Raw genomic sequence first — 27,654 nt, forward strand, 5'->3', positions numbered from 1 at the left:
GAAGACCACAACCACCAATGCAGCCCAGACAGACGTCTTCCCTCAGGAACACCACCACCTCCAATTGATCATGTCTTAACCTGCAAGCCACTTCCTTGGTGAGTCTCCTCCCACTCAGGTAATCCCTACTCAAGAGAACAGGCTGCAGGCGCTACCTCCTGCCTAGTCCAGAGGCAAAGGCAGGGATTCATTTTACATCACTCCCTTTCCTCTTTCTTTCCTACCCCTCCCCGTCAATCACCCCTCTATGCTCTTTAAACATGACCTCTAGCTTCCACTGCCATGGCTCTAAGCCAGGATGCTATACGGTGGACCTGAGAGATTAGTGAAGTCCAGTATTTGTATGTTAAGCAACAGGTAAAGTATAACATGGCTGGAAAATTCTTTTATACTTGTCAGAAAAAAAAAAAAAAATAACAGAAAAAGCTGCCAAAGCTGCCATCCTAAAGCAGGGAGGGTGGGGGGGTGTACAGACAATCTCACTGTGTGTAAGGCAGCCTTTAAATTTAAAATGAAGTGGGTACTATCTTAAAAATTCTAAATGTGAGCTTGGGTCATCTCTTGGTGAAAGGATCAATTACTGACTTATTCATTTATCAAAAGTATAATCTCAATTCAAGTGTCACTTAGTATTCTCATATATTTAACAATTATAGCTTCTGCCCTGAACACCTAAAAAACATCCCACATGCACCAATGGGCAGGCAGGCAGTGCTGAGAACCTCGGAGAGGCCACACCCCTTGCTGACATCTGCCAGCCCACTGGGAACAGAGTGACCTGTGGTCCTCTGTGCTCCCAGGGCTCTCCCCAGAGGTGCTCCATGGGCCCTGGAACCACCCACTACTTCACTTCCCTCAGAGGAACTCCAAGAAAACTCTGTGTTGGCATTTCACCCCTCGGGCTTGTCAGAACACTTAGGCCAGCACAGTGTAGTCCACACAGCATAGTATGCAATAAATGTATCGATAGAAATCAGGACTATACTAAAAGCAAGAGAACATTAGAAATAATCCTTGGATCGACACAAGTTTGAAGGTTAAACAGTCCTTCTGAGTCTGAAATGGCACCTGCTCCACTGCTTTGATGAGAAGTTCCTCAGCGGGTTTCTGAGGCACCTCCTAGAAATGCAGGGATTCTACCTGGAAATGTTCTACAGGGGGAACCTCAGGTCCTCGGTTCCATGAAGAACAGCAGGAGTGCTCACTGGCCCCCGGGCTTTCATGACCCTTCTCTCACCTGGAGAAAATGATGTCTGACCCAGCACTGATAAATCCCACAGACAGCACATCACTGGCTGCTAGGAACTTCTGGCAATACTAATTTTGGAGTGTAAGATATAAACATATATTAGGTTGAATTAATAAATTTCTTTGGCCATTTCTGTTGCCAGAAAGATCCTAATATTATCCTGGGGGACAATCATTTAAATGAAAAATCAAGTGCCTAGGGAGGAGATATGAGATCCTCATTATCCATCATGATTCCGGTGGACAAAAGCTTCCATTTCATCCACCACAAACTGAATGAATCAAAAGGTGAATCAGTTATTTTAGAATAAGTTTTAATATTTCAAAACAATTAAACATCAGAAAAAGTAACATTTTATATTTAAAATGCAATGTCATTTTTCACCTTCATTAATAATAAAAATAATAGCCGAAACTGGTTTGGTTCAGGGGATAGAGTGTCAGCCTGCGGACTGAAAGGTCCCAGGTTCGATTCTGGTCAATGGCATGTCCCCTGGTTACGGGCAGATCCCCAATAGGGGGTGTGCAAGAGGCAGCTGATCGATAATTCTCTCTCATAGATGTTTCTAACTCTCTATCCCTCTCTCTTCCTCTCTGTAAAAAATCAATAAAATATATTTTAAAAAATACCAATGGTATTAAAAAAAATAAAAATAATAAGCCAATGATGTTTCCAAAAATAACACTGGTAAATTGATGGTAGTGAGAATGGCCACCCTGAGGAAGGACTGCGATGGTCTCATGCTGAGACCAGGAGGACATCGCATGACCTGGTGGGAAACCGGAGGAACTGGAGACCATCAGGGTGGGTTTCTTCCTCCCAGCTGAGCCTTCACTGACAGTTTTTCATGCGGAACGTTCATTACCCACCACCGAGTTAAAATCCCAGCCAGCTTCCAAGCGTCGGTTTACCCTCCACCACCTCCAGAGCCTTCCTGAACCTCCCAGCTAGAAACCACTTCTCCCTACACTGAACTCATGCATACTTCTTAGGAATCTTCTCGTACATTTTCACACACGTTTTCCATAAGATAAATTTTTTATGGGGGTGTGACTCCACCATACATTTCATGTGAAAACAGAAAGAGGGATTAATGAGCCAGTTTCAGTAGGTGCCCCAACTAGAATTTGCAGTTTTATTTTATTGCAGAGAAACCATAGGTAGGTGTAATCCTGCCTTTATTTCCTGGCTGTCTTTGTGCCTCAATTTCCCAATTTCCGATCTCTTAAAACAATTGTAATACCTAGCTTGCAGGGCTGGCATTAAGAACTCAAACTGGCCCTAGCTGCTCTGGCTCAGTGGATAGAGCCTTGGCCTGTGGATTGAAGGGCCCCAGGTTCGAGCCTGGTCAAGAGCATGTACCTCAGTTGCAGGCTCGATTTCTGGACCTGGTGGGGAACATGTGGGAGACAACCAATCGATGTCTCTCTCTCACATTGGCGTTTCTCTGTGTCTCTCTCCCGCCCCTCCACTTTCTCTAAAAACCAATGGAAAATATCTTCGGTGAGGATTAACAAATGGAAAATATCCTCGGGTGAGGATTCAAACTGCAGTCAGATAATGCACACAGCACCCCGAGCAGGAGTCATACCGAGCATTAAAGGTGTTCAGGGCACAGTAGGTCCTGACACGGCTGTTACCGTGCTGGGTCCCCAGGGGTCTGGCAGTAAGGGGCACAGTGCCTGCCTCCAGTGCTCTTGTCATTCTGCGAGTTTCTCTTCCCTTGGAACATGCCTCCTCTGCGCAGGTGATCTGCAGGCACCGTGCCCTGCTCCCTTCCCGAGTATCTGAATGGGACCCACCGCCCTGTTTCTCTGTAACCAAGCCCCACACCTAGGCTGGGTGCCAACCCACCTGCACTGCCAGACACCAGTGCTACAAGATAATGAAAGATGGGGCCCAAATGGGACAGAAAACGACAGAGAGGAGGCACCGCCAACAGTTCAGACAGTCGAATCGGCCCTTCCGCTCTCAGGAGTGCACAGCCGCCTGCACAGCTGGCCTCGGGGAGTCACTGGCGAGATATGTTAACACATCAGGGAGCCCACAGCGCAGTGTCACCTGCAGGGGCAGGTGTACTTCAGAGACTGGAAAATTAACAAGGACCCTCAGGCTCAGGACAGTTTAAAATGAAAGCTGTGTAGTGAGGACGCTGCCATATTGGTTCAATTCATCTGCTTCAAGTGAAAAGGCTGTGAGGTCAGTGGGAGGAAAACAGTTCCCAAGAGTGACTCACATTCTTACTGTCTCCCAGAGCGAGGCACTTTTTAAAAAATATTTTTATTTACTTCAGAGAGGAAGTGAGAGGGAGATAGAAAGATCAATTATGAGAAAGAATTATGAGAAAGAATCATTGATCAGCTGCTCCTGCATGTCCCCCAACGGGGATCGAGCCTGCAACCTGGGCAAGTGCCCTTGACCAGAATTGAACCCAGGGCCCTTCAGTCCACAGACCGACATTCTAGCCACGGAGCCAAACCGGCTAGGGCAGTAGGCACTTTAAATGGCGGTCACAGAGAGGCAAGTCCTTGCTAGTGAAGAACCTGGCCCACCCGATGGGGACCAATCAGGGCAAGGCTGGCGGGAGGTTGGCCGGCTGCAGTGCACATCATCGCAACAGATGGTTCTGGTCACTTAGCTTTTATATATGTAGATTTTCTCCTGACAGAAGTTTAACCAAGTGTATTTTTTTAAATCACCAAATAAAAGGATGTACTAAGAACAGATGTGTGTTTTTACCTATGCTCAGACACTATCATAACTTTAACATAGTTTCTATTTACTATGTTGTTAACACCTGTAACAGGAGCAACTTTCTACTGAGTGTGTGGCCTGCAGTGTGCTTAACACTTCCTCTTTAGTGCTCACAATGACCTCTGGAATATATAATCTCTCTTTTTGGTTGGGTCTCAAAAGATGAGGGAAACTGCCTGACATCACAAAGCTAGTAAGTGGCAAATCCATAATTCATAACCAGAACTACAGCGCCCAAAGGACAATGCTCCGAGCTGCTCTGTAGCTTTGCTGACAAACGGCAGCAAAAAGACAAGCCACGTGCAGGAGAAGTCGGATATCTGAAGCAAAGACACCCCATTTCTGCAGGTACTAAATTACATTTCATGGCTCAATACTCAAACCGGTCTTCGTTTGCCCATGTGAGTCGCGGTTAAATGGAAAACCTCCTCTTTTATCTCTGCTAAGTCGAATGAAAAGGCGCGGTCCCAGAAGGGTGTCTTACCCGTGCTGCTGTCTCCACTCTCCATGGACGGTTTACCATTTTCTGGCGGGTTGTTCATTCTTGAGTCTGCAATAAATCAGAGATAAATGAAGTTTAAAAAACTGGAGGGGCAAAACTGTGGCAGAGGGAAAGGTTAAGATTATTGCCTAATGTCACAGCCCTGTAGTTTGAAAAGACTGAATCAATGCTAAAATGTTGGAAATTGCAATAAAAGTTTATCTGAAAGAAATTCAAGAGTCCATCAACCTTGAAGTGATCCACAAATGTGTCTTTCTAATAAATTTTAAGATTCTTCCAAGAAAGATAGCAGAAATCTAATTTAAAAAGTAATAATAGGGTCTGATATGAAAAGGGTGTAAATGCTTTGTAATATGAAGCATAAAGTGTGAAAGAAACAAAGTTGGGGAAGCACCTCACCAAGGAAAACATGTTAGTGGCCAACGAAGTTTCTTTTCCCATAAGTAGAGATATTTGTTAATTATGACCAAAAACCCACTTATAACCTTGACAACAGACTGGATAGTAAGTAACTCAAAAAAAAAAAAAATGGTACAAAGCATATCTAAGAAAAATATCTCCAAATTTACTCCTTCCCCCAAGAAACAAAGCATATGTCAAAGTGATATGTTGAGTTCACATCTCAATCATAAGCCAACACAAGGAGTTACCACAGACATAACAGATACATCTAATAATGTCAAGACTGACTCACAACCACACCCACTTATGAATTATGCTGCCTTGACACCCCAAATGAACCCACTTCTGTGGCTCATACCTTTAGGGTTATCTTTTTAATGAAGATGTCACGGTGAAAAGTTTTCATCGAGCAATGTTAGGTATCCCAGGAGACATGCAACAGGTGGGACAAGAGCAAGTCTGCTTCCCTTTGACTTCTTCAGAAGTGTGAAAACTAAATATACATTAAATTAAATATAGACCTTATTCTAATTCTACAAACTCAAACTTAGCATATTTACAAATTAAGTAAGTTTATTATCAAGCAAGTTCTGCCTTTTCCCCACCAGGTTAAGAACATTTAACTACTGGTTAGTAGAGAATAAACACTTTAACTATATTATATTTGATTTTTTTTTTAACCAAAGAGTACATTTTGTCATATGCTTAAATATTTAAATAGGAAATCAAATCAATCACTAGAGCCCCAACCACGTTGCCACAGTGGCATTATGTACATGCACAAGGGATGAGAGAGCTTTATTCATTTCACTTCCAACTCAAGAAGCTGGGAACCAGCCATTCTAACACAGTTTTTTAAACACGTGCCTGTCTAATGTGCCTATACAGACAGGTCTTTCATGTCTTCAGTTTGTTCTTCAGAAGTTTTAAGGACTCAGATTCTTATGCCTTTGGTCATAAATAAGAATTGTTCTACAACTTCCTATCCCACCCTGTCCAGAAAAATGTAAATGCCATCTGAAAGCATGCTAAGGTTTGAAAGAAACAGGTGTACAACTCCGTGAAAATCAGCTTTCTGAATGACTTAACAAAAATCTTATGAAAGCCAACAAAGACCCCACGTGTAATACACACTGCTCAATGCTTCCTTTAGACCATATTTTAAAAGGAAATGGGGAACATAATGAACCAGTTAACATTCATTTTTAAAAGGTATTTTTCTACCTATCATAAAAACAAAGAAGGCACAATTCTTAACAAGTCATAGCTCAACCTTGTACCAGTCATATCCTAATTTTCCCACCCATAAATTAAAAATTATGTCACACGTACTCTATGTGAATATTCTAACGATTTTCTATTGAATTGTCAAGAACTTCAAAAACATTTAACAAATTTCTTCACGCAAAATAAATAAAAATTTTGATTAATGGTACAACTATAGGAAGACCGTTTAAATATTTATTAACTAAAAATAATAGATATAATTTCTTATTCTAAAATAAGCTAAAAATATTTCAAAAATATATTTTCCTTTTCTTTCTTGAGTTCCCAACTTAGTAAATGTAAGCTGAAATAAGTAATTTCCTTTCTGATATTTGGAGTGCTCCTTCCTGGGTACCCTAAGGTGACTGTATAATGAGTCTAATTCACATTCTGCAAGTTGCTCTTGGTGAATTCTTGCATTCAGTTTGCTGGTTCAGTCATTCACGTGGTTAATGGTGGCTTTTACGGTCTGTGCAGACAGCACTACTATCCTGGGTTCAGGCCATGCCTTCTGTCTACCTACGAATTCAAACATTTTCAGAACTATCATTGTATTCTAACCCTGGCAACTGTGAAGATGATGGGGGCAGCCTGGATTTTCCAAATGGGAAAAATGGCAAACAGGAAAAAAAAAAAAAAATCATTTGCAAAGATTTGTAAGATATATGAGTCGGGGAGTTCCCATCATCTGACTCTCCAGGGGACCAGAGTAACCCAAAGAGGTTTCCACAATTTTGCACACAAGCAGACAAAGCTCAACACAAAGTATGGCCACCACGAGCATCCACAGTAAGTCTAAAAACCATCTCTTTTAAATCGTCGTCACCAAAGACATAATTTATATATGCAAGCCAGAAAGCCCCTCTCTAAAGGCTTGTTGCTCTATATAAGGATAACTCTAAAACTCTAAAAAACTCTAAAAATAGGCTTTCCAGTACTTATGACTGTTTTCTGAGGAAGAGAAGCTAAATTTTTAAAATAAAAAGGCTAATATTGTCAAAATTTGGCAGTTTCAGTTTCTAAAATCTGGAAATTGACCCACAGCCCAACTGCAGTACCAGGGCAGTTACCAAATCTGTCCTCCTGGGAGCTGCTCTGCACTGTGGCTCCACCTGGTTTGCACTAAGCACTTTTGTTTTTTACAAGACATTTCAACTAAGTATGCAAAAACATTTTTATTAACATACATATTATTTAGGTACACTTCAGACCTTGTTTCTGATCCAGAGTGTCTTTAGAAGTACATGACATGCTCTCAATAGAAAATTAAAAAAAAAAAAAAAAAAGAAAGCAAAAATGTCCTCCATTCAGGTTGAACACAAAATCCATACTGTTTACTGAAAGTATCCTCTGAACCAGAAGAGCTAGAAGTAGGGAGGGACCTGCGGCAAATTCAAGTACTGGTGCTTTGCAAATACTTCCCCACCTTCCCTATTGCACCAGCCTCTCCTCTCCCCCAGACGGTCATATCGGTGATTAAGCATTTCTGCATAGCCAACCCCACGCCCGCTATTTCCATATAAAGCTGTAAGAAAGAGCTGTGCTGGTACCCACCTAGAATAAAGTCACTGCAGTCCAGCATTGCTGTGAAATCTTCTAGGCTCACAGTCCACAGCAAAGAAACAGGTAACGGATTGGGTGGGGTCAGCAGGTACTACTATTTCTTGCAAAACTAAGGGAACTAGAGTGGGAGGTGGAAAGTGGACTGGGGAGAAGCAGACTACAACTTCAGTTACACCATGGCCATCTTCAACTGAATAAGGAAACTTCAGTTGCTCGGAGGAGTTTTAGTCTTTCCTATCAGCTAGGACTGACATTGTCAAGGCAACTGAAGCATGAAAAGTTCCCCTTTTTGTAATAAAATAGAAACAAAGATTGCAGCTGGCAGTTTCCATAATGAAGCTTAATCAGTATGCAGGTGATTAGGGCCTTATGCAAATCTCTCCTCGTTAGCACAGCAGCCAGCACTTTGAAGTCCATGAACAATTCATTTACAGAATACACTGGGAGCCCTCCCTGCATAATTTAAATCGTTGCATAAATATTTATCAGTTCATTTGCATATTAATTGGCAGTGCGTGAAGGGAAAAATTATCTCCTGAGTGCCAGCATAATAATTAGGAGGATAAAATGAGATTTCTTCCAATGGCCCGGCTTCTCGGACCTAACTTGAGATAGTGCCAGGGGAGAAGGGAGGGACAGGAGACAGAGTTCTGTTAAAATGCCACTGAAATGACACATACAAATTAGAAACAACTCCACAGACTTAAGCACCTTTAATCTTATTCCTGCTGGCAACAATGACTTCAGTAATAAGAGGATTTGCAAAAACCTTTCTACACAATCCAAATAATCCCAAGGAAACAATTAGCAAGGTAGAAGCAGAACACAGGACCATCAAGATGGTGCTAGCCCACTGATAGGGAAGGTTCCAGATTATTAACATGTGCCCTCAGGGGAAAGTACTGCTCACAAAAGGCACAGTAAAAACCCAGAAGCGGAGCAGGATGGTAAAACCACAAAAGTTGGAAGTCTTCCTGCACAATTCTTTTTGTACTGAGCTGAAGGGCTAGATTAGTGGATCACCACATGATATGTGGGTAGCCTTCCCCATCAACCTCAATCAAAAGTGAAGACAGCCTGGCTGGCATGGCTCAGTGGTTAAGCATCAACCCATGAACCAAACAACCAGTTTGATTCCCAGTTAGGCCACAGGCCTGGTTGCCGACTCAATCCCCAGTGTAGGATGTGCAAGAGGCAGTTGATCAATGGTTCTCTTTCATCATTGAGGTTTCTCCCTCTCTCTCTCCCTCTACCTTCCTCTCTTAAAAAAATATATATTTAAGTGGGAGACAGTTTGTTACAATAACAACCATCAGAAAATGGGGTGTGTAAATTGTGGAATTACCCAGTATTTCAAGTGGATTCTACTTAACAGATATGAATATAAATGTGTGTGTGTATAAAGCCCTACTAAATAATACATCTATACAATTTAAAGTGAATATACAAGGTATAACATTAACCCAAACTTTTTAGGCATTATGACAACATTGTGTTGGAATCAATCTAGCTGGTTCAGAAGATTTATTTAAAAAATCACATGAAGCAGACATTATTACCCCTTTAAAAGCAAGGACCCCGAGCCACAGAGGGCTGGAGCACTCTACACCACACTAGCAATGTGGAGTTGGGATTTAACCAGATTTCCTGACATGAAATCTGAGCTCCTGGTTTTTACACATGATGGACAAGCTGTATATTCAGGGGTGTGGCAGACGTGGGGGAAGGCTCGAGGAAGGCCAGGCTAACATAGCATGTTTCAGAGTGGCCAGGAGACCAACAATTGGTGACAAGGATTTGTGTTTAAAGTCAAATGTGTACAGATACCCAGGCACACGCACTGGGTGAGGAGAGTTCCCGGGGGCATTACCCAGCTACTAACGGCTTTGATTTAGAACCAGTCTCTGAGCATGCCAAGTATCTGATTTTTAAAAATATGTCACTTTTGCCAATGTTAAGGTTGAAATTGAACTCAATGTGAATATGAGAAAATAAAAGACAATATTTTTATTTTAAAAATCTTAAAACAATTTCCTTGCAAATCAGTAATAGCTAGAAACAAAACCAAGAATTTCTTTCAACTTTCAGATCAGCACTCCATTTATATCGTTAGTCTTTCTGTTCTATAGAATCACAAAGTGCATAAGAGGAGGGTATGGGGAGAAGTCGAACCCGCCCTGTAGCACCTGCAAGACCTAAGTGCCTTCCCCTGTTGAACCTTACTTTTCCCGTCCGTAAAATAACGCCGTTTCTCTCATGCGGTGGCTGTCAGGACAGCTGTGCAGGGAGACATCGAGGCATGAGGCATCATGGCAGACATGGGACAACTTACAAGATCATCAACTTTATTCAATCACAATTCATAACACTGTAGTAAACAAGCTAGACTATATAGTATGGAACAGAATATAAAATTCAAATGAGTTTTAAGGCATAAGTATTGGACTATATAAGTTCTGCTTGGTGGTTAAAGATAAGACACAATGATGAATGTGACTAGAACACAGTAGATATCAATAAATGTTTCCTTCCCTCCTCTTCTACCTTCATAAAATTTTAAATGTATTGCCTGTAATTACGAAATACCTCTGCAGCTCTCTCCCTACCTCTCTGGGCCACATGTAGTAATACCCCCAAACTATTCGTCTTTTGCCTGGAGTTACAGCCATCCAATCACTGCCAACTAAGGAGTGTTTGCTGAAAGGTACCAAGTAGGGCAGGACCTCTCAGTAGGGTAATGAGCCTAGAGTACCACAAGGGGGTGGAGGAGCTTCTGCACAGCAGGGGGCCTATTGCTCACTGAAGGCCAGTATTCAGAGGGGGAACCAATCCCCTCTACTGCAAAACTTACCATCTCCACTCCAGGAAGAGGGAGAGGGCAAGAGAAGGATGCAGCCCTGAGATGCAGCTATCCAGGGTGACAAGAAGTCTCACCCTGTTTTGAGGAGATCCAAGATGGCTGCCCAGGTAAACACCTAGCCGCAGCCCCACACAACAATTTCAATAAAATACAACTAAAATATAAAATGGACATTACCCAGAACTACAGGAAAGTCGACTGACTGGAAATTCTACAATAAGAAGCAAGGAGAAAACCAGAATGAAGCACGGAGGAGCTGTAAAAGCCTAAGGTACGGAGACACATGGTGCGCGGAGAGGACGGAGCCGGAGAGGAGGGAGGCCGAGTGCCTGGCTGGCGTTCCCTAGCGGGAAGGAGACAAAAGCTCTGACTGTGCTGGGCCCCAGTTCTGACTGCTCTGAACCCCAGTTCTAGGCCAGACCCCCGGGGACCCAGGCTCATCCACAGGGAGCTGGGCTGTAAGGCGGAACCCCAGGGAAGTGGCAAAAGGAGGTCCCCGCGGCGCTTACATTGCGCGCAGAGAAGGGACGGTTGGCTGTGCCGCAGGATTGCCCTGGCCGGAAGGAGACAGGGGCTCCAGACTGCTCTGAACGCCACCTCCAACCCCACTTCCAACTGAACTGAACCCCAATACCGGGCTCATTGGGGGAGAGCCTAGACTGGTAGCAGGTGAAAATCGAGGGCACCTTTCTCTCAGAGGCGCTTGCAGCGAGTACTGAAGGACCCTGAGACGCAGGAGCCCCATAGGGCGGGGCTGACAGAAGCCAAGGCTGTAGGCTCCACCCTGAAACCCCGCCCCAACTGTAGCTGCGAAATGCGACAACGAAATAGATCACAAACGAAAGAAATGGAGGACAAAAAGCAACTGGATATAGAGTTCAAATCTACGCTTATAAGGTTTTTCAAGAATTTCCTAGAAAAGATCGATAAGACCTATGAGGATATGAAAAGAGATCAACTAGAATTAATAAGGAATCAACAAGAAATGATAAGGGATCAACAAGAAATGATAATGAATCAACAAGAAATAAAGAATACATTGTCTGAAAGAAAAAATATTATACAGAGTCCTAAAAACAGAATGGAAGATCGCAAGAATCAAGTCAAAGATTTGGAACATAAAGTGCCAGAAGACACTCCTCCATAGAAGCTAGAAGGCAAGAGAATCCAGAAAATTGAAGATAATGTAAGAAACCTCTGGGACAACTTCAAGCGAACCAACATCAGAATTATGGGGGTCCCAGAAGATGAGAGAGAGCAAGATATCGAAAACATACTGAAAGAAATAGTGACAGAAAACTTCCCCCACCTGGTGAAAGAACTAGACTTACAAGTCCAGGAAGCACACAGAACTCCAAACAAAAGGAATCCAAAGAGGACCACACCAAGACAAATCATAATTAAAATTCCAAGAGCAAAAGACAAAGAGAGAATATTAAAAGCAGCAAGAGCAAAGAAGGTAGCTACCTATAAAGGAGCACCTATACGACTGTCAGCTGATTTCTCAATAGAAACCATGCAGGCCAAACGGGAATGGCAAGAAATATTCAAGGTGATGAATAGTAAGAACCTACAGCCAAAGATAATCTATCCAGCAAAGCTATCACTCAGAATCGAAGGTCAGATAAAGAGCTTCACTAATAAAAAAAAGCTAAAGGAGTTCATCAACACCAAACCAGAATTATATGAATTGCTGAAGGGGGTTCTTTCAGAAGAGAAAGTAAATAAAGATAAAAATTATGAACAACAAATACGTAACTATCAACAAGTGAATCTAAAAATCAAGGAAATTAGAAAAAAATCTGATGAACAATATTAACTGTTGAATATAATAGAATCAGAGATATGGAAGGGGAGTGAACTGACGATTCTTGGGGAAAAGGGGAGAGGGGGATGTGGGAAGAGACTGAACATAAACTGTGCACCTATGGATGAGGACAATGGGGAGTGGGGAAAGGGCAGAGGGTGGGGTGGGAACCTGGTGGAGGAGAGCAATGGTGGGGTGGCGGGGGAAGGAACATTTGTAATAATATGAACAATAAAAATTTATTAAAAAAAAAAAAAAAAAAGAAGTCTCACCCTGTTTTAATGGGAAGGGGAATAAATCTCCTTTCTGCCACCCTTGATCTAGGTACGCTGCACATTCTAGGAGGCAGGTTTCAATTTTACAAGACTGTCCAGGACTCTCTAGATTAGGGGTGTCGAACTCAATCAGAGAAGGGGCCAAAATCTAAAATCCAGCCTAAATCGCGGGCCGAATGGTTTACTGAACAGTCATAAACTGACAATGTCATAAACTGACAGCGAGTGCAGTGATGACAGCGCGGTGCGGGCCACATTGCAAGGCCTAGCGGGCTGGATTTGGCCCGCGGGCCTTGTGTTTGACACATGTGCTCTAGATGGATTGAGGGAGGATGGCTACCATCTCTCCCTCTGCACTGCCCCAACCATGGCACAGTCAGACTTAAAGGGAACAGATAACTTTCTTTACTCATAGTCTCAAATGTCCACTACATTTGGTCCTCTGTCTGAAATACAATAAAACGTAACCCCAAAAAGACAACCTTAAAAAAAAAAAAAAAAAATCCAGATTTCTGGGAGGTTTGTGGGATTGTCAGTCATTCACATTTTAGTCTGAATTAATCCATTTCAATTGCTTTCATTTTATATCTAGTTTAGGAGTCCATATGTGATGTGATAGTTGTTTCCATTGGGAAAGAGAGCAATAAATATTCATAATCTTATTAGAGGCCTGGAGCATGCAATTCATATAAGAGTAAGCCTTCCTGCTGAAACCAGTTTGGCTTGTGGATAGTGTGTCAGCCTGCGGACTGAGGATCCCAGGTTCAATTCCGGTCAAGGGCATGTACATTGATTGTGGGCACATCCCCAGTAGGGGGTGTGCAGGAGGCAGCTGGTCAATGTTTCTCTCTCATCGATGTTTCTACTTCTCTATCCCTCTCCCTTCCTCTCTGTAAAAAATCAATAAAATATAATTAAAAAAAAAAGAGTAGGCCTTCCTTCCCCAGCTGTTGGCATCAGCTTCCCTCTGGCACCTGGGACCAGGGCTTCCTTCACAGCCCGGCTTCGTCAGGAAGGTCATTTGGAAGGACAGGACATCTGATCTAATTAGCATATTATGCTTTTATTATTATAGATTTCATAAAAAGTAAATTGAGGCCTAAATAATGCCTCTTAGGTCATTTACTATTAAGTGGCAGAGAAAGGGGGTGGGTGGAGACAGAGAATAGTCAACTAAAAGGGTCAACTTAAAATAAGTGCCATAAAAACACTATGTACATCATAACCACTTAATTTTAATGCAAAGTTCATAAGTACACATTCATTCACCAATTTTTTGTCAGACCAAAACCTCTGCTTTCAGTTGAGTTTCCGTTTCTTCCTTGAATGACAATTACATATTTTTTAATACATACCCTAATCTTTCCAGTTTCAATTTATTTAACTTTGTTTTTCAGGCTTTTCCCATCTTCATATTTTATACTGTACATAATATGTATAGAATAAATATTAAAAAAAATTCAAGGAAAGTTTCAGGAAACAATGCTACTTCTTGGATGTAATGCACTCTGATATATTTATTTTCTTTAACTGCTGTTTTCAATCTATTTAATTGACCCATGACCCACATATTGAAAAACTGCTTTAAAAATAAGACAGGAACTTAAGATATGTGAAGCTTTCTGAGTGCAGAATCTTTTCCATTCTTTCCTTTTAGAATAATCAATCCCCAATATCATACAGCTCTCCTAGTCAAGTCTAATTCAATAGCATTTTTAGTAATGACCCTTTATCACATATTTTCAATGCATTCAAGCTAAAGTTTTCACAGAAGCATCATTTTCCTTTTCCTTGGCTTATATAAACATTATTTAAATTGTATAATTAAAATAAGTGGTACAACAGACTTGGGGCACAAGCAAGTCAACAACTCTTGGTCACTAAACCACCCACGAGTGGAGGCAGATCTGCCCAGACCACTAACGAGGAGCCCTCAGCATGCTGTGGGGCAACACAGATCGAAGTCAGTGGCTCTAATCTGTCATTTAAAGAGAGGTTTGTAGGGAAAGCCACCTCTCTAGGGGGCAGCTAGTCTTAAGTGGCGTGTGCTTCTGATCCCTTCTGTGGCCTGTGCTACCTCGTATCTCTGCAGCCTGTGCACAGCTCACTGACTGCTCCATCTGGCACTGGCATCCAGTAAACACATCATCATTACAGAATCCAACCCTGACATTTCTCAGTGAAAATATGACTGTTCCATGGCTCTACTGACGTTTTAGCAGTGGCTAGGAATACTGAACATTTTTTTATATACCTACTTCCCATCCATAAGTCTTCTTCAGTGACGTGTCTATTTCTTCCTTTTGGATTTTTCTAAAAAGCTCTATTTTGTAATGGGCTCTTTGTTTTCTTGTTAGTGCTAAGTTTTCAGAGTTCTTTATATGTTGTAGACAAGCGTCTTTTATCAGATATGTGCCTTGCAAATAATTTCTGCCAGTGTGAAGCTTGTCTGTTGATTCTCTTCACAGAATTTTGATTAAGTCTAATTACTCAATTTTCAATTTTATAAACCCAGTTTCAGTGTCGTGTTTAAAATCTGTTCACCAAGCCTCACATCCTGGAGGTGTCTTCTCTGTCTTTCCCTAATGTGTGGGGTTTAGGTTAGGGTTTTATTTTTAAATCTTTTGTCAGAAAGACTTTCTCTGCTGAATGGCTTTTATTCTTTTGTCACAAATCAGCTGGCTGTACTTGTTTAGATCTATTTCTAGGCTTCTATTTGGTTCAACTGGTCATAGCGCCAATCACTCCACCAAACCCCCAGGCTTGATTCCTGCAGCTATTTATTAAGTTTTGAAATTAGAATGATTCCTCCCACTTTATTCTTCTTTTACAAAAATGTGTTAGCTATTCTAGTTCCTTTGCATTCCTATATAAATTTTAGAGCCTTATCTATTAAAAAGCGTGGACTTTGATAAGAATTGCCTTACACCTGCATATCTATTTAGGGAGAATTGATACTTCCTATGTTGAGTGTTCTAATCCATAGATACAGTATGTCTCTCCACTTCTCTATACACTAGTATTCCTTGATTTCTTCCATCAGCATTTTGTCGTTTTCAGTATACAAGTCCTGAACATGTTCTGTTGGATTTAGAACTAAGTAGCTCATTTGTAAGCTATTTTTTTATGGGTAGGTCAGCTAGTGACAAAATTCTTTGTTTCATCTAAGAATGTCTTGATTTCCTCTTCATTCCTGAAGGACATTTTTGCTAAAAATAGAATGGGGAATTGTGAGCTCTTTCTGCACTTGAAAAATGTCAAGGCAATGCCTCCATGGTTTCAATAAGAAATCCATCTCTGAAATTGTTTTCCCCATAGGCAAGGTGTCAGTTCTTTCACTACTTTCCAGATTTTTCCTTAAGGTTGGAAACTCAGTTAATTTTAAGTAAAATCTACCCGACATAAGACCATAATAGAAAATGAACTTAAAGTGTGGTATTATAGTTCATGTTCCATTAAAACTACCACTTTTGGCCCAGCTAATATGGCTTAGTGGTTGAGTGTCAACACATGAACCAAGAATCCCTGGTTCCATTCCCCATCAGGGACATACCCCGGTTTTGATCCCCCATGGGGGGCATGCAGGAAGCAGCCAATCAATGTGTCTCTCTCATCGATGTTTTTCTCTATCCCTCTCCCTTCCTCTTTAAAATAAAATAAAATTTAAAAATTAAAAAAAAAAACTACCACTTTTGTGGCACTACTTAAGAGACCACAAGCAGCCCTAACTGGTATTGCTCAGTGGATAGAGCATCAGCCTGCGGACTGAAAAGTCCCAGGTTCAATTCTAGTCAAGGGCATGTACCTTTGGTTGCGGGCACATCCCCAGTTGGAGGTGTGCAGGAAGCAGCTGATCAATTTTTCTCTCTCATCAATGTTTCTAACTATCTCTCTCCCTTCCTCTTTGTAAAAAAAAAAATAAAAAAAATAAATAAAATTATACATATATATATATATATATAAATAAATAAATTTTTTTTTAAGAGAGATCCCAAGCAAAGCACTCAACATCTGTTATGAACTGAATCCCCCAAAAGATGTTACATGCTAACCCCACACCACCTGCACATGTGACCTTACTAGAAATACGGTCTTTCAGATGATCAAGTTGATGAGGTCATGAGGATGGGCCCCCGCCAATGCTATTGCTGTCCTTGTAAGAAGGGGAAATTTGGACACAGACACATACAGAGGGGAGAGGGTGACAGGAAATAGTTGCCCAATCTAACCCTGCTGACCCGTGATCTCGGATTTCTGGTTTCCTGAGCTCTGAGACAACGTATTTCTGTTCTTTGAGCTGCCCAGGTTGTGGCACTTGTTATAGCAGCCCTAGGAAACTAACACAACACCTGAACCCAAATTTTCTCACTGAAAAATTATTGGTTTTAAGAATTAAGGTTGTTTTTAAAATTAAGATGAGACTATAAGCTATTTTTAAAATAACCAGGAATCATAAAAATGATATATTATTATAATCACTTGATAAGTATTTAACAAATATAAGGTTTTTCTCCTGTTATAATAAAAATGTTTAAGTAATGATCTTAAATATTTCTATGTTTTTTAACTAACTTTTTAAAAAATATATATATTTTATTGATTTCTTACAGAGAGGAAGGGAGAGAGATAGAGAGCTAAAAACGTCGATGAGAGAGAAACATCGACCAGCTGCCTCTTGCACACCCCCTACTGGGGATGTGCCTGCAACCGACGTACATGACCCTGACCGGAATCGAACCTGGGACCCTTCAGTCCGCAGACTGACGCTCCACCACTGAGCCAAACCGGTTTCGATTTAACTAACTTTTAATTCATAGGCCAGAAAATCATCTTTACTGTAATGGTAAGATCAGAGTATTAATGTTTTAGTCCTCAAATTACATTTAAGAAATTTAACCCTTTGCACTCCGCTGTCCCCTCTCAGGGGACATCGGAATTTTAGCATATCACTCGGATGTCCCCTCTCAGGGGACATTGCAGTTTATTAGTGATTACGGGGAACTGAGTTAATTCAACGCACGTTTCCGCCGTTAGCGTCGAGTAGCTGGTAGCCAATGTCCAGAATGGTTCGGAGTGCAAAGGGTTAAAAATTCTTTTGAAAACTTTTTCTTCATTGATATTAAAGAGAAGGGGAGAGAGGCACATCAGTGACAGAAAGAAACATCAATTGGTTTGCCTACCACAGTGCCTGCTCCGACTGGGGATCAAACCCACAGTCTGGGTTAAGTGCCCTGACCAGAAATCAAACATGAGACCTTTTGGTATACGGGACGACACTCCAATTGAGCCATCAGGCCAGGGCTGAAACTTCTGTAGCCTTGGCCGGGTAGCTCAGCTGGTGAGAGCATCACTCACATATGCCAAGGTTGCGGATCTCTCTTTCTCCCTCTCTCTAAAATCAATACGTTAAATAAAATACTTTTGTGAGTGGTAAGAGTACTTTAACATAAAATCTATCTTCTTGGCAAATTTTTGGATATATAATACAGTATTGTTGACTGCAGTCTTCTGAAAACCTAAAAATTGACCCCACCAAAAAAATACCAAATTAGCTGCCCCTCTGGCCACATGAGTACCTGATGTCACCCCAACTAAGATTCAGGCACTGGGACAGTCTGCAGCACTGGCACTGCCCAAAGCACAGGACAAACAACAGGGAAGGTTGGCAAGTTGACGGAATAGGAAGCAAAGCACAGTTTCGGACAGAATGCTTTCTTCTCTATGCTCTACCGCCTGGACTTCCATACTTCTACAAGTGTTAAAAGTGCCAGCCTGTATGAGATGTGTCTAACATGTGCCCAACAGGGTAGGAATTCAATAACCATGAGACGCCCAGCCCTGCTAACTGAAGATGATGAGCAGCTGCAAGGGATGCCAGTAGTCAATCAACTTTATAATCTCACCACAATGTCAAAAGCATCACTAAGTCTCATCTCATCCTTGAAAACTCCAGTTAGTCAGAAAGAATTTAACTAGAAAACAATGAAATCCATCAATATATCTCGCCGTTTAGAAGCCCTAACATGAGTGCCCCAAAGTGAAAGGAGCCAGGCATTCTAAAGTACATTACTCCTCATTTTGAATAGTACAGATTAAAATGCACACATTACAATTCTGTGCTAGATCTCCACACTGCTGAGGACAAAACATAGGGTGTGAGCTACTCTTAAGGTATTTTTAATATCTCACGCTCATATTCTGTGCAACCTGCCCTCTTAGCCAGGTGGTAACTTAATGCAAGATTCAAGGGAAAAGGTGAATTCCAAAGGGTGAGTCAGATTTCAATGCAAAGAGTCTCCTGGTTTGGGCAAAATCTGGTATTCTGGGTATTTAACAAAAGAAGAAGAAATTTCCTTTATACTCTCAACATTACAATTTCATTTAAGATAATGAGCTATTATTTTCCCCAGGCCAGTCAGGCATGTGAAATGTTGTATTAATTTTTAATAATACTCTTTGCTGTAACATCTTTTTTCATTAACTAATTTCTTAACTAATTTTGAAAGGTTTATTTTTAAAATATTTTGGGAGATTAATCATTGCTTGGTCAACTATAAAAGTAGAAACATGGAGGCAAATGTTTAGTTAAAAGAAATTTTTAAGTTAAGTAAAAGGAAAATCCATATGAACTGTCCTTTGGTCTGTTTTATTCTCTTAGGCATGTTGAAGTACTTTAAAAAGAGAAGAAGAAGGCACTCTTGGAGTCAAAATATGTAGATTCTGATCTAGATTCTGATCCCATTTCTGGCTAGCTGAACCTCCATAAGCAAGTTACTTGACCTCTCTGATCTTCACCTAGGTCAATTAGTATTATGATGACTAGATTGATCTTATAAGACTATTTACAAAGTACTTCAGAGATCATTGCTAAAATTATATTATCACAGAACAAACCCTATTAGCATTAATTTCATAACTTTTTCTAAAGAAGCTAGAGCCTAATCTAAGTACAAGGGCCAATCTGAACTGTTCTCCATTACTGGCTAGGGCACAGGCATTCATATCAAATCAAACCAATTTCAGAGTTACAAATGAAATAGATATAAATTTGAAAGTCATTTTATAGTCATCCCATAGAATTAAAGGCGATCATCATAACACCTGGATTTATCAGAGGCTACGAAATTAATAGCTTATATTAGCAGAAAATATTTACCAGGTGTAGAAAGACTGTATTCTTTCTTTGAACTGATTCATTGAAAACAGAGTAGTTTGGTAACTAAGAAGGCAGGAGAGTTCTTACTTTTCCAGTCTATGAATACAAAAAGAGAAAAAGGCAAGACTGAGTAAGCTGTATAAATAACATAGCACTTTCAGGGGGAACAATCACGTACAAGGGGAACATGGATTGATTGCCCATCAAGATACAGTTTGCTGCTCTGGGCAGGCCCTCTCTTGGGCCCTACTTCCTCTCTACTACACAGGGACCAGCAGCTGTCCTTACTGTGGGGATACAAAGGCCAATTGGAAAGTTCCTGGGACGTGCATCGTAAGGTGTTACTTTTTCATGAAGCTGGATAAAACAGCCTACTTACTATTTTCTTTAAAGGGTACACTTCACTAACACACACACACATACACACGCATACATCCAACATGAACTTTTCTCCAATTTACAAGTATCTACTTCAAATAGCTTTGAGTATATCTATATATATAAAAGCCAAGTGACCAGAATGATGGAATGACCAGTTGCTAGGAACATGCACTGCAGCCTCCTGAGGACCCCCCCCCTGGCCGGCCCTGCTCCTGATCAATTCCCCACCCCAATCAGGGGTGGGGCCAGTCAGCCAACCTCCCGCAGACCCTCCCACACCTCTCCACCCCACTGGCCCAGCCCGATTGACCCCCATCAGGGAGGGCTGGCCGGATCCCACCCATGCACAAATTTGTGCACTGGGCATGTGCACTGGGCCTTTAGTCCTATATAATAATAAGTTAATATGCAAATGGTCATCCTGCCCTTACCTTAGGGCCAGGGACCTGAGACCACGCCCCCCCCCCTTTGCTCTGACACTGGGGCCAAGGTACCTGAGGCTGGGCTGGGGGACATGAGGCTGTGGCCCCCACCCCAGTGTTGGGGTCAGGGGATCTGAGGCCATGCCCCCCCACCCTGACGCTGGGCCGGGGGACCTGAGGCCGCACCCCCTGCCCAGCAAGGCTTTACAGGGAACCCCCCCACCCTGTGGGCCTTGACAGGGGTGGGGCCGGCCGGGTCTGGGTCTCATGCAATTTCAAGGCACACACAGGGGCGGGGACTTGACTCTGGGTTCCGTGGGGCACCTCTGACTCTGACAGGAGGGAGATTTTCATATACATTTTACTAATTTTTTTTTCCATCTCTGACACTTCTATTATAGAGAAAGGGCAAGTAGCAATATTAAAATATTTCCTCTAATAATTCCCTTTTAATGTGCACGATTTCATGCACCAGGCCACTAGTACATAGATAATAAATACAGATAGATGAATATAGGTTGCTATCATTGTAAAGTAGTCTGAGAAAGATACACATTTTTGTCATAGAAAATAAGGAAAAATCAACACTTGGCACCCAGGTGTGGAAATTCATTCGGCTTCACTGTTTGACCACCATCCGCTTTGCCACGAGGCCCCCAAATTCTGTAGAGTTCTCCAGTAGAGAGTTCAGCAGCCTTAACCAAGGAGGAGTTGACCTGCACTGACTCTGGCTGCCCTAGTCACAGCTATGTTTGAATTTCTGTAACAGTTGGTGCAACTGGTATAAATTAGTGAACAGACTGAGTAGTGTAACTAATTAATGAAAACCACCTATATTTTATATTACTGTTTCCAGTGCTCATGTAACTAGCCCATATAATTTTCCTTATATATTTGTGATGTTCCTATTTCATAAAACTCTGAATCAAGAGCTTAAATTCCATAGTGCAAATAAAAAAATGTAAATAGCCAAAACTGCCTTCTTAAAAAGGAGTTATTTTTGTGAGAAGGGGAACATACAAGCTTATGATGAAAGTAAGGTTTAACATAAAATTCTGCCACAATTCTCCAACAGTGGTCCAAAACTTACTAAGACACTTTACTGCAGTATACTACTGAAAAGAAACAGAATTCTTTCTCTTTGGAAAAAAAAAAATCTGATTTGTATGAAGAAGTTCTTTAAAGAATTTTTTAAGCATTAAATTGTAAGAAGATTTATCTAAAGCAAAATGAAAAACTCCTTGAGACAAATAAATACACAAAACAAATATAAACTTCAGCACTCCCCACCCCAAACTCTCCAGAGCAGAAACTGTAACAAGTAAGGAAAACCCGCCAAACCCTCCCACCCTTTCTTTCCCCTTTACAACAACATGATGCTGCAAACTGACAACCCTTCCTGGCTATCCACTGGCTCATCTACAGGCCTTTCATTCTTTTGGAATCTCCCCAATTTAAATAAGCCAGGTGTGATCCTTACAACAGTAATCCTGCTAGACCTACTGATTATGCAGAGAAACACTCAGGGCCCGAAACAGCAAAGAGGTTTACTGGCCTCAGAGTGGCTGAAAAAGCTTCAGTACTCATTGAGTGAAATAATTATTCTTAGTAAAGAACAAATGCAAAACAAACAAACAAACAACAAAAAAAAAAACACAAGAAACAAAACATCGTTGCTTGAATCATCAAGCAAAATAATGCAAAGTATTTTCCCCTACCCACACGTGGCTTTCAGTCTAGTGACAGTAATAATGTGTCTGTGAAAAGTTACAAGATACCAATTACCAAACGATAACGATTGTTTTACTAAAGCAATATAATACTCTCGGAGTGTACTCCCTGGGGGTCCCTTAATGTTATAACCAACATCCAGAGAAAGAGAGAGGGAAACAATATGAAATCTAATTTAAACAGTAGTTAATATGGTGCATCTTTTCCTTAAACAAACTGAATACGACCGCTGGCTGATTTTATTGCAAGTTATTTTTTTTTTTTGCAGCAGCAGTGATTCTCAAGGGGCAGTACCTGGATCAGCATCACCAACACCAACTGGGAATTTATCACATCCTCAGGCTCCACCCCAGACCAACGGGATCAGAAACTACATGGGAGACCCCAAAATCTGTGTTCACCAACCCTGCAGAAGATGCTGCACATGCTGAAGTTTAGAACCAAGATTTACAGTGTCTGAAATGTGCAAAGAAAACGCAATGCTTTATCTCACTCCTTGGAACTAAGTGAGGCATAGGAACAAAGCAAATGTAAAGAACTCAATGGCCTGCGAATGGAGTCTGCTGGCCAGTATCTCACGGTTTACAAGACAGCAGAGGTCAGCAGTTTGTTATGTCTTTCCCACACACAAGAAGCACAGAGAGAATCCCTGTCCCTTCATGATGACTTAAGGTGAGCAGGGTCCCTGCAAAAAAGACACACAATCCACTACCACTCATAACCCACTTCCAATCACTGAGGCCCTCAGATACGAAGCAGCAAACCTAACCACTTATCCTACCTAATAAAAGAGTGATATGCCGAGGATCTGAGGGCGATCTGGCTGCGACATCTGTCACCCCATTGATCGCCAGGGTTGATTCGGCTGATCTGGCTGGCTAGGCGGGTGTCCCCCTCCTCCCTCACCGATCCATGTGCGTCACTCCTGAAGCTGCGCGCTCGGTCGAAGAGGATGACTTTCCCCCAAGAGGAGAGGACCGGTCTTCGGTCAAGGGTAAATGAGTAGCTGCGCTCCCCTGCTAGAACCTCCAAACAAGCTCTCAAGAGTGATATGCCGAAACCGGTTTGGCTCAGTGGATAGAGCATCGGTCTGCGGACTGAAAGGTCCCAGGTTCGATTCCAGTCAAGGGCATGTACATTGGTTGCGGGTGCATCCCCAGTAGGGGGTGTGCAGGAGGCAGCTGGTCGATGTTTCTCTCTTATCGACATTTCTAGTTCTCTATCCCCTCTCCCTTCCTCTCTGTGAAAAATCAATAAAATATTTTTTTTAAAAGAGTGATATCCTAATTAACCATCACTCCACTACACCCACCAGCCAGGCCCATCAGCCAATCAGAGTATGCAAATTAACCCCAACCAAGATAGCTGCAGCCACAGAGAGCAGTTGACAGGCTTGGGTTTCCCCAGCAATAGAGGAAGCCAAGCTTTCCACACACCTGGCCAGCCTAGGCCTCCACTCAAGGATACAAAGTTTCAATTATATTGATAGAAGATAAATCCCAAGAAAAATGGCGGCAGCCACGGAGCTGAAGAGAACAGGCTAGGGTTGCCCCTGGCAACAGAGAAAGCCAAGTTCTCCACCTGCCCTGACCAGCCTAGGCCTCCACTCAAAGCTACAAAGTTTCAATTATAGAACGTAAACAAATTCAAACAGAAATGGTGGCAGCCACTGAGCAAGCAGAGAGCTTGGATTCACTCCAGGCTACAAGGTAAATAGGGCCTCCACTTGGGTTGCCGGTGGGCAGCTGACCTGCAAACCACCACAGGCCCTTTGCCCAGGTGCTCCACGCCCCAAGGGAACACCCACCCCCCAATCTGGGACACCCTTCAGGGCAAGCCAGCTGGTCCCCACCCATGCACCAGGCCTCTATCCTATCTAATAAAAGAGTAAGATGCAGATTGACCATCACTCCAACACACAAGATGGCCACCACAAGATGGCCAGCAGGAGAGGGCAGGTGGGAGGCACCAGGCCTGCAAGGGAGGGCAGTTGAGAGGGACCAAGTCTGCAAGGGAGGGCAATTGGAGGCGATCAACCGTGTAGGGGAGGGCAGTTAGGGGTGACCAGGCTGGCAGAGGAGGGAAGCTGGGGGCAAACAGGCTGGCAGGTAAGCAGTTAGACATCAATCAGGCTGGCATGGGAGTGGTTAGGAGGTGAATAGGCTGGCAGGCCTCTACTTCCTTTATAATGAGAAAATAATAATTTTCCAAGATGTACTAGGCATATGTAGGGATAATCTGTAGTGTGAGTCTTAAATTTTAACATTCCTCACTACTAAGAACTACTACATAAGAACTTAAAAAAAAATACAAATGTTCAGTTCTTCCTCAGTATCCAACCCATTAATGCTGCTTTCATTTATTACAAGACACACTTTTCATTTCCCTGTAACATCAGTACACCCTGTCACAATTGTTTCCCTATTTCCTTTAAGACATGGGTAGCACTTCAAAGAAATAGCTAAACTAGTGACATTTAAGTGATCAGAGATGAGCAAAGATCTAACAAAAATCAAAACAAAACAAAAACACTGGGTAAATCAAATATACTATACTAGGGGTCCAGTGCATGGATTCCTGCACTTGAAAGGAACTGTGGGCTGCAAGACTGCAGTGGGCACAGACGCAGGTCTCGGCCCATCCTCCATGCCCTTGCCTGGCCCCTCCCACTGTGGCCCAGTGCTGCTGCCCCAATCCAGGGGAGGTGGAGAAGTCCTCAGGGACAATCAGGGAGGTGGAGAAGGGGAAGGTGGAGGAGCCCTCAGGGGCAATCAGGGCTGATAGCCGCCACTCACACCCACTGATGGAACTGAGCTGCGGGTGTGAGCAGGGCTGGCACCAGCAATGGGTGCAATCAACTGCTCCAGCACCAGCAGTGGGTACAAGTGGGGCCAGCAGCAGGTGTGAATGCTGGGCAGAACCACGGCCTGCGAGAACAAAAAATTTTTAGTAACCCCAGAAGCTTGCCCCAATAACAGCAAATGACGCCCTCACCCACACTCACCTGTTTCAATGTCTGTGGTTTCCGTTCCTGTATTGAGTGGCCCCTGGTGGTCCACACACATCATAGCGACCAGTTGTTTCCTTGTTCAGTCTACTTGCATGTTAGGGTTATATATACATACATACTAGAGGCTTGGTGCATCAAATTCTTGCACTTGCGAGGGTCCCTCAGCCCAGTCTGCACCCTCTTGCAGTTTGGGAGCCCTCAGATATTCGACTGATGGCTTAGGCATCCTTAGCACTGCCAAGGAGGCAGGAAAGGCTTCTGCCATAGCCACTGTACTTGCCTGGCCTGAGGGAGTGCACTGACCACCAGGGGGCAGCTTCTGCATTGAGTGTCTGTCCCCTGGTGGTCAGTGTGTGTCATAGCAATAGGTCATTCCACCATTTGGCTGATTTGCATATTAGCCTTTTATTATATGGGATACTAAAGGCCCGTTGCACGAAGATTTGTGCAATAGACCTTCCTTTACCTGGCTGCCGGCACCAGTTTTCCTCCGATACTGGGGATCCAGGCCTTGGCTCTGGCCATCGCCTTCCACCTTCTTTCAGGTTCGGGGCTTGGAACCTGGCGGCAGTGGCATGTGGTGGGCGCTGCCCAGCCCCATGTCGCCATGTGCGATCGGGGCGCCACCTGGGTCCCTCAGCGATTGAAGTGGCGGCAGCGCCTGGGTCCCTCAGTGATTGGGGGGGTAGGACAGCACATGAGGGCTACCATCTTTGCTGGGTTAATTTGCATAGTGCCCTTGATTGGCTGTGGGTGTAGCAAAGGTACAGTCAATTAGCATATTACTCTTTTATTAGATAGGACATAGACTAGGGACCTGGTGCACGAAATTCATGCACAGGGGAGGGGGTGTGTGTGTCCCTCAGCCCAGCCTGCGCACTCTCCAATCTGGGACCCCTCAAGGGATGTCTGACTGTCCGTTTAGGCCCAATCCCACTAAATGGGCAGTCAGACATCCCTCTCACAATCCAAGACTGCTGTTTCCTAACTGCTCGCCTGCCTGATTGCTCCTAACCGCTTCTGCCTACCAGCCTGATTTATTCCTAACTGCTACCCTGCTGGCCTGATTGCCCCTAACTGTCCTCCCCTGCTGGCCTGGTCACCCCTAAATGCCCTCCCTGACAGCCTGGTTGCCCCCAATTGCCCTACCCTGCCAGTCTGGTGGTCCCTAACTGCTCTCCCCTGCTGGCCTGATTTCTCCCAACTGCCCTCCTCTGCAGGCCTGGTTCCCCCCAACTGCCCTCCTCTGCCAGCCCAGTCACCCCTAAATGCCCTTCCTTGCAGGCCTGGTCCCTCCCAACTGCCCTCCCCTGCTAGCCATCTTTTGTCCACATAGGAGCGGCCATCTTTGACCACATGGGGCAGCCATCTTGTGTGTTGGAGTGATGGTCAATTTGCATATTACTCTTTTATTAGATAGGATGCTATTACAATTCATGAATTCAAGGCCAATGAGTTTTCTGCAGCTCAAAATTAAAGGGGAATTGCTAAATACACTTGCAAAACGTATTTTTAAAACTATATTGTAAATTAATCAAAGACCAGTCACGATTTTAAAAAAAAAAAAATCCATCAAATTCAAAGGAAGTGTTTGTTTACTTATTCCCAGGATTATTTCATAATCTGTTTTATGACAAAATACATGATAAAACTTTACTCAAAGATCAGATTATTGACCTTATATACAAGGCAGAAAAGAACACACACTTGACTTCTATTCTGCTTGTCATTTTCTTTTCTTAAAACACCAGAGGCCGGCCTACACCCTCTTGCAATCCAGGACTCCTTGGGTAGGGTCCCTAGGCCTGGCGGGCGATCAGGGCCTTTCGGGGCTTTTTTCCCCCTGGCTTCTGGCAGCTAGCCCTTCCCCTGCCTCTGCTACAGCTTGCCATCTGTGCAGCACTGCTCCCCCTCCCCCACCACCAGTCACCTCTCTCTGTGAGCAACAGGCAGGAGTGCAATCACTTGGCTGGCCTGGGCCTCCCTCTGCAGGTGATCACTGACCAGCCTGCACACAGAGTCACTGGCTAGTCAGTGGCCTGGGCCTCCTTCTGTGGGGCGATCAATTAAGGGGCTCCCAGATCAATCGCCCTGCAGAGACAGGTCTCACCCACCTGCCGCAGAGCTGCCAGCCAAGTAGCCTGAGCATTCCGCTGCAGGGTGATGGCGGAGCCCCTCCATCCATCACCCAGCAGAGGGTGGCCTGGGCCTACCTCTGCGAGGTGATCGTGGGGCATCCTCCTGACTACCACATCACACCCACCTTGGCTGCCCTG

The 27,654-nt window shown here is 43.1% G+C and overlaps 1 protein-coding gene across 3 annotated transcripts in view; it reads right to left on the bottom strand.

Annotated features, from left to right (window-relative positions):
• POU2F1 (POU class 2 homeobox 1) overlaps positions 1-27,654 on the bottom strand; it is a 124,147-nt gene that overhangs the window by 42,764 nt on the left and 53,729 nt on the right. For 2 of the 3 annotated variants that reach the window (XM_084867051.1, XM_084867050.1), the window contains exon 2: positions 4,488-4,553. In XM_084867051.1, the coding sequence (XP_084723177.1) occupies positions 4,488-4,553 (66 nt within the window). Of the gene's footprint in view, positions 1-4,487; positions 4,554-7,727; positions 7,871-27,654 lie in introns of those variants that run through there. The other variant, XM_084867052.1, reaches the window with a different exon arrangement.

The sequence above is a fragment of the Pipistrellus hanaki genome (genome assembly GCF_964339955.1).
Source record: "Pipistrellus hanaki genome assembly, chromosome: 18".
Classification (NCBI taxonomy): domain Eukaryota; kingdom Metazoa; phylum Chordata; class Mammalia; order Chiroptera; family Vespertilionidae; genus Pipistrellus; species Pipistrellus hanaki.